Raw genomic sequence first — 8,147 nt, forward strand, 5'->3', positions numbered from 1 at the left:
ACTTTTACTTCATAATTAAACATCTTGAAATTGGGCCTCTCTCTTTAAGGAAATCTTGCTTTTTCTGAAACTCAGCGTTCAGGAAGTCATTACAACATGGCCCCTCTATTAACCCTTTAACAAAGTTTTTACCAATGTTACTCTGAGGAGCAGCTCATAATAAGCTCAGCAGATGCACAGTTCCATCAGGTGTTTGCTAACTGCAGCTGGCTAGTCTGAAGGAGCTGAGTAGGGGAGTCGTGGGGGACGGCTGCTCTATGAGGCGGAAGTTTAGAAACTGCAGCTCAGAGAAGGAGCTGTGCCTCAAAGGCGGGACTAAGTCCACCTAGATGTTCTGCACAGCTGAATGGTTGCCGTGAAGGTGAAAGGATTTCTCAAACATGCATGAAAGAATGAAGGCAACACTCCAGGTTTGTATTTGACGAGGGAATAACATTATAACATGAAGTAAACCTCATAAAAGTCAATTTTACATAATACTGCTCCTTGAAATGATTAAAAGGAACAGAAATAAATGCTTGAAATATCTTCCTGTGCAAAGTCAAAGCTGCAGCACGAACAGGTTTTGCTTTTAGAAACAAATTACCGTATTTTCCGCACTATAAGGCACACCTAAAATCCTTCAATTTCCTCAAAACCCGACAGTGCGCCTTATAATCCGCATCTAGCAACTACGGTAAGCAGCCACCGACTTAATTTTCGCCCATAGAAGAAAAAGCGCGCAGTGCGTGCTGGGATAGTTGTCAGAACGCTGGTTTGTTAATAAAGTTTGACTGACCTATCTACCCACCGACCGTCTAGAATCAGGTCGTCTGCAGGTCATTTAGCACCACGTTCTCCACAAACATGCTGTGCGCGAACGGAGAAGGGTGACCATCGTCCGGTCACGCCCTGGCCCAGTCGCGGAAGGCTCTCCTCACCGACCGGAGTCGGACTGTTTTGTTGACATACTGTATGTCAACAAAGTGGCTTTAGACATTCATCCTTTAGTGCAGCTCCATGTAGTGGATGCATAACGTAACTCCAGCCTCTACTGTAGCGTCTATTCTATGCGCCTTATAATGTGGTGTGCTTATATATGAAAAAAGTTTTAAAATAAGCCATTCTTTGAAGGTGCGCCTCATAATCCGGTGCACCTTATAGTGCAGAAAATACGGTAACTTTTCAATGATATTCAAATTTACTCAGATGCAAACGTGCTAGTAGTCTTTGTCAATGCACTTGCATAAAGCAAGAACAGAGGAATGGGAAATTTCAACCAAACAGCAGTACTTTGTGGTCATGAAACACATGAGGATGAGGCATAAAGGAAACGTCTAATTACTAACCTCACGGAAGTAAATCTACATTTTTTCATCAATACAAAGATTATCCTCCCAGCATTGAAGCGAAGGAACTGAACTGTTTTCCTAAACTACAGTGCAGTTGATCATTAGATACAGGGTGGAAACTACGGTGAAGGCTTTGGCAAACAAACTTTGCCCTGTTGTAAACCATTGTCTCTGTAAACACTGGTGCTTCACCAATGGATACCTGAACGCCGATGTATAGAGAAGTGACAAATACAGACGACACATTAGCTAAAGAAAGTTAACGGAAAAGGTGAAAAAAAAAAAAAAAAGAGCCAGCAAAACGTCAGGCTCACTTTAGAGTCCGGAGATCCAGCAGTATTTCTCAGTGCATTTTCCCATTTTGACATATCACAGTAAGCACAAAAAAAACATTGTTCCTACAGTACAGCAATATACACAGCTATCTCACAGGTACTTTGACATAATAAAATTCTGTGGGTGTTGCACAGAAAATAAGCACGCACTGTATATTGCAGATTAAACACAGTGCCAAAACAATAGCTTCCACATGTGCATAAAAGGTTCATCACTGTACATATTTAGGTGTTACTTACACACACGACACAAGTTTAACATGACAACATATTTTTAGCAAACAGAAACAAAAACAAAACACCTTTAAATATCTAAACTAAATGTCTCCCAACATTCAGAGGAAACAATCACCAACAAAAGGAGAAATCATGTCTGAAGTTTCATGCATTTAGTAGGAAAATAAAAGACCAATGTTTCTGTTTCAGACCGTGACAGGAGAAGTAAAATAGTCTTTAAAACACATTTAAGAAGGAATCATTGCAGCTGCAGAATAAAAATTTTTTTTCCACTGGCTAAAAGTGACCCAACATAGTGACCAAGAAAAGAGCCTGTTTTTATTCTCAAACAAATTTCACCTGGACTGATTTTCTGGCTCAGATCCTGGATACCTATACATCCAGCTTCATTTTCAGCTTAGCACTTCAACATTTTAGACCAAACCTATAGACTACCTATTTTAATATACCAAATTATTCTGAAATGGTCAAAAGCAGCCTCAGCTAATGTCAAGATGTAGATTTAAACTAGAGATGCACAAAGAAGTGTTGGAAAATATGAAATTTTAAAGCTTAAAACCATAGAAAATATTTAGATTGTATACTCTTACTTACGTCACTAGTTTTCACTTTTGCAGATTGAAAATAAGTTGAAGTAATGTTACTCCAACTTCATTACCCAACTCTGAAAATGACCAGTCCAGACATTGGAGCTATAATGGCAGTTTATTATACTATACTCCATAGATCCTGAATAGAAATGAGAAATTGTTACATTCCTTTTGGCAGCTCAAAGCTTCACAAAACCAGAGATCGGTATCCAGTCAGAACACAATGATTGGTGCATCTCTTGCTTAAACCAGACGTAGAAACAACATAAAATATTGTGCATCCCTAAATGTATTTATGATACATATTTATTTCCATCTCTACTGTGTGATTATTATTGTCAATATCCCAGGCCCTCTGACTGTAGCAGAAGAATCTGCTGCAGTGACCAAATGCTTAAACACAGGAATTCTAAAATACAACCTAGTTGAGTAAAAACACATTTGTATAAACTATCCTGATTTTATTGTTTTTCAAAAATAATTTTAATTTAGCTTTTTGGGTTTTTCCTCTTTTTTTTCTCCTTTGTCTGTACAAGAAGGCAGGTTTGAACAAAGACAGATCAAACAGGTCCAGTTCATTTAACAGTCACAGGATGGGGCGCTCCATATAGAAACTCTTGAATCTGTGTTTTCGAATGAAAGCATAAAGTGCAAAAAAGATATGGAACATAGTGAACAAAGTGAGGGAAACCACCCACCTAAAAGGACATCAAGACTTCATCAAGACAAACCTCAACAGCAGAAAGATGAATTAAAGACAAAAACAACATAAACATGGCAGGAAAACAACCAAACTCAGATGTGTGCTTAAAGTAACAGGTGGAAGGTGTTTGGCTCTACAGATAGCAAAAAAATAGAAAAGGAGGGAATGAGGATAACAAAATGACAGCATCACAACCACACAGATGTAAACTAAGTACATTCTCAGTGCATCAACAGTGCTGTTTGGCAGTTCAGCTGACTGGAAAAATAGGTTTCACCCACTGAGGTCCCATCTTTGGGAGGAATCCAGGAATGTCCAGCGACAGCCATGCTTACTCTATTTTATTCCATATTTGACCTTAAAATGAAAGAGAAATGTTTGTTGAAAGACATTCACGTGCGTTCCAGAGGAACCCCCGACTCTGCCTTCAACCAGTTCCCACGTTCCAGTCCTCCCAGTCACCGTAGTTTTGCATAGATATCATTACGCAAAAATCCAACCACATTCTGTACAAGTAAAGCAGAACGAGTCTGTAAACATTGTTTTCTTCACCAAGACTGAGCGGATCCGCAGTTAGGTTCTGACTTATGAGGCAGTAGTGACAACACAACGGTAAATTATGCAGGACAAGCAACTTGTAACTCCGTAAAAATTTCTTCTTAGCTTTTTTTTGTTGTTTATCTTTTTGCAATGAAAACCAAAACGTCAAGCTTTTAAGGCAAAACAAGTATCCACAGTGATTTATGATTTCATGCATAAATGATGACTCCTATTCCCTTTGATAAAATCCATTCTCAGAAATAGCCTAAAAATAAAGTGATGACTTTGTGCCTCTTGGGGCATACATATATCACAAACCGTCAAGATGAAAGCACAAAACCCAAGCTAGACTGAGAGAAGTCTACCTTTTCTGGATTTTCTCTAAATCAACAAAATACTCAGGCAGCTGGACTGGAATATGCTGATTGTTTTAACTGTAGCTAGTCACCAGGCTGTCTCTGCTGCCGTCCGGCTACCTCAAACAGTTAGCCTGGTGTTAAAAAGCGACCCGAATGGTGAATATAGAGACTAAGCCATCTAGAGATTACCCTATGCCAGAAGCTAGAAGCAGTCTTCGAGCTTCTCCATGCAATTTCCCACATAGGATTTTTTTCGTTTTGTTTTGTTTTTGAAAAACTCACAGTCAGGGGTTCGATTGAGTGGAATCGCTTGCTCTGCTCAGGCAGAAGTGCTGGACGGCCCAGTTCAGGTACGTGAGCGATGGAGAGCAAGAACTAGAGGCGGTCGAGGCGAAATGCGTCCTCTGTGGCGGGGTCGGCGAGAATCATGTCCGGGTCGTTCAGCATGTGCAGGCCATCCAGAGTCAGAGGGTCGATTTTTAAATCATCCAGTGGGAACTGGGAGTCCACGTCGAAGCCGATGTCTGTGGACAGTGAGCTGGTCAGGTCCTTGGGGAGGTTCGGAGGAGACTCTCCACTCACTGAAGCAAAGCAAGATATTAGATTGGTAAAAACAAAAAACAAACAAAAAAAAAAACATAGTGAATATTGGTTTTAATTAAGTCTTTGGTGCACTAAGGAAAATTTCCAGAGTTAAATATAATAGAAAGGATCATGTGAAGGAAGATAAAACAGTGCCCTGGCTTAATCTCATTAATTATGATGGATTATCAACTAATCTAGTATTAATATTATACAGACATTAAAAAAGGTCTTTTGCTGAAAGAACAACAAAGAAAGAACCCTTCAGTCAGAATAAGGAAGCCAAAACTGCACAAAAAATAAATACATTTTGCAGAGAACTAGAGTTTCAACCAGTAGTTTGTTAAGCTGTTGTCTAAATTGAAACTGAGCATTCCTGTATATCAGCTGGCTACAGCAGAAAGCTTCTTCTGTTTTCCATCCCCTTAACAGAAACTTTCAGCTTCTTCCCTCCAGTCAGAGGTTTTTAGTCCCTAAATGTTGGACAAGACGCTTTAAAAACAGCTTTGTTCCCACTGCTGCATCAATGCTCTCAGTTTTATGCTAATATTCTTATTTCAACACAATACTTATATTAATTACATACTCTCCTCTTCTGGGTCTTACTTTGCTTTGAATATGACTCGTGGACCATTAATCATTTTATCTGTCAAAGGTTATGTGATGTGTTCTTACTTTTCACAGTGTAAGAACACATCACATGTGTGTATGAATATGTATGATTTGAACCACTGCAAACCAAATCCACCTTTGGGTAAATAAAGTCCCCTGACCTAACCAAACCTAAAACTCTTTGTCTGTAAATCTGTTCTACTCAAAACTCCTCAAATGTTACAGTTTTAGCTTCACTTTGTTCAAATTATTGTTAAAAAATCTGCTACTAGGCTCCTTTAGCTGTCCAGCTATTAACTGATTAATCCAAAATCAATCACAAGCACTGTACTGATGTTAAGTCAAGCAGAAAGGCCTGAAATCAGCTTAAGGAAGTGATCAGGTGTGCAGACTGGATGGACTCAGACAGTTTAACAACATGAGGCTCACATACAGAAGTCTGCAGTTTCAGACGGAACTGAAGATTTCTGCATTAACCAGTCTGGACAAAATGTTGAAGTGGCACCTGTCAGAATGATGTTGGGGATGTTGCCATGGCTACTGTAGCCCAGCTGCTGGGAGTCCTGAAGGTTGCAGTGGCCGGTCAAACCCATCATAAGAGCCTGGGAGTAGTTGAGGGTGGAGGTCTGGCTGTACAGGCCGTCAGAGCTTATGGGGGTCTCCATCATGTTGAACTGCTCCAACTGGAAGTCACAGAAAACATTTCCCATTCCAACTGCGTTGGAATTCTTTTTGTGAATACACACACACGCGCACACGCACGCACGCACACACAGGATGGACCTGTTGTGAGAGAACGCTGGCCTGAATGGATGGCAGCTGCTGGTCGTAGAAGTCAGCAAACACACTACCCAGGATGGAGTTATGCTGCAAGAAACAAGATCTGATCGTTATTCCTGTCCAAACTCCTGAAACGCTCCGAGTGACGATGAGGAGGGAGCAGTGGAAACACGGTGGATGGAAAGAGCACAGCAATGCAAATGCTTCAAGTCACCTCACAACAGGGGTGCCCAAAGTGTGCCCCGGGTGCCATCTGTAGCCCCTGGACTGACTTTGTGCAGACCATGAGTGCAATTAAAAATTGATCCCCTCTTTGAAAAAGTAGTTGATGTAGATGGAGACTTTTTATTTTTAATCAGGGTAAAATTATTACAAATTAAAATCTTACAACAGAAAATGTTGACAACAAACACAGCAGGCTTTAATGTATCCAGATCTGCCTTTAATGAATTTATTAAACTTGGTCATATATGTTTCTGTAAAAGTGACCTAAATCCCATTTCTATTGCTCAGAATCGACAAAAAAGTCATTATTTACAGTAGAGACATTTTAAAATTCACCCTTGTCTTTTAATGAGGTCAACCTGCAAAATGCTTTTCCTGTTTTGGATCTGCAATACTTTATGTTAGAGAATTTTCGGTATTATCATTTTGTTATTACTTTAGTCACATTCAGTCTATAGATCGTTGTGATTTTCTGTTTAAAGTGTTCTCTTCCTTATGTGTGTATGAACTGACCTGGAGGTCAGGACTATCTGTTTCATCTTCATGTGAAACAGTTAACTCTGTGTTTCCCAGACCTTAAATTCTTATCAACCAGAATACCTCCTAACTGCCTGTGAGCAGTCGTATTTTGTCTTGTTAACAGTTTGACCGAGATTTGAACCGGGCTCAGACCATAGATCAGATATCACACCTGGAACTGGGTTGCTAGTTGTTTAGGTTAGAAGTTTTATGACCTCTGTTGTTTTTCTTGACTGCTCCCTTGACTGTTTCCTTTACAATAAAACAGGGGCTCACGCGGAAGGAGAGCAGAACGCTCTGTGAACGGCTTGGAGGAGCTGCTACCAGAGACTTCTCCTTTTGCAAAAGCTTGGCCATAAAATTCATATACGTTGTCAGTGGTTCTTTTATATAGGTTCGAGAAAAATACCCATCACTTTACACATCCTGTTACTCATTTAATATTGCACAATAACTAAAAAAAAACAAATGACAGTGTTTTGTTTTAATTTACTTTAACATTTTTTTGGTGGCGACTCTTTTTGACTTGACTGTTTTGGTCTATGTGACAAAAAGTTTTGACACCCCTGCCTTACAATAATGTAATGTAAAGATACATACAGATAACTAACGTATGTATCTTCATTACGTTGTTGAGCATGTTTGTCAAACACCCTTACACATCACTTCATTCATGTAGCAAAATAAATATCAGCCATTTTGCAGTTACTTTTGTTTTTCAATCCATTTGGTTGAAGCCTTCTAACTCTATGAGCTTGAAGTAGATTTTTATTTATACAATTTTATACTGCAGAATTTCCCCCTCCCTCCATGTGACCTAAATAAAACAAGACAGATATACAAATTAACTCAAAAAATGGGTAAAAAAAACCCCAATAACTAAATATAACCCAAAATATTTTTTTACCATATGTAATATATCACATTCTCATATTCCGATGTAGAATAAAAAAAATAAATCCAACCATCACAAGGAAGCTGGCATAGAAAGAGAAAAAAACCCTTAAAAACCCAGTAAGCTGCAATGGGTCAAATAACTGGTAAACTGGTTTAAAATTAAATATTAAGAAGGAGTATTTAGCTCATCTTGATTTTATTTTATCATTATGACTATCAAGATCTGCCTCACTGATAGATAAGCTCTGTGTTCTTCTCACATTATTTGCATTGTGAGCTTCTGTCTTAACTTTAGGGAAGGTTTAAATGAGGAACTTACTTTTATCGTCACTTAGAAAAGTAGTTCAAAGAAAGGTAAGCTCTGTTGACGCAATATTAGCAAAGCTAACTGTATAGAGACACATAAGCATTGTGATGAAAAAAAGTTGTCACTCACT

At 39.0% G+C, this 8,147-nt stretch overlaps 1 protein-coding gene across 1 annotated transcript in view; it reads right to left on the reverse strand.

Moving 5' to 3' along the window:
• Window positions 1-2,173: 2,173 nt before the first annotated feature.
• Window positions 2,174-8,147, reverse strand: part of LOC106942503 (CREB-regulated transcription coactivator 1-like) — a 30,821-nt gene continuing 24,847 nt past the window's right edge. The window contains exons 6-8 of the mRNA XM_015025787.1: window positions 6,073-6,156; window positions 5,795-5,972; window positions 2,174-4,676 (exon numbers count right to left, since the gene is read on the reverse strand). Coding sequence (XP_014881273.1) covers window positions 4,471-4,676; window positions 5,795-5,972; window positions 6,073-6,156 — 468 coding nt within the window. The 3' untranslated portion in view covers window positions 2,174-4,470. The remainder of the gene's footprint in view (window positions 4,677-5,794; window positions 5,973-6,072; window positions 6,157-8,147) is intronic.

Source organism: Poecilia latipinna, unplaced genomic scaffold (genome assembly GCF_001443285.1).
Source record: "Poecilia latipinna isolate Pla-1442-1.1 unplaced genomic scaffold, P_latipinna-1.0 Scaffold4324, whole genome shotgun sequence".
Lineage (NCBI taxonomy): Eukaryota > Metazoa > Chordata > Actinopteri > Cyprinodontiformes > Poeciliidae > Poecilia > Poecilia latipinna.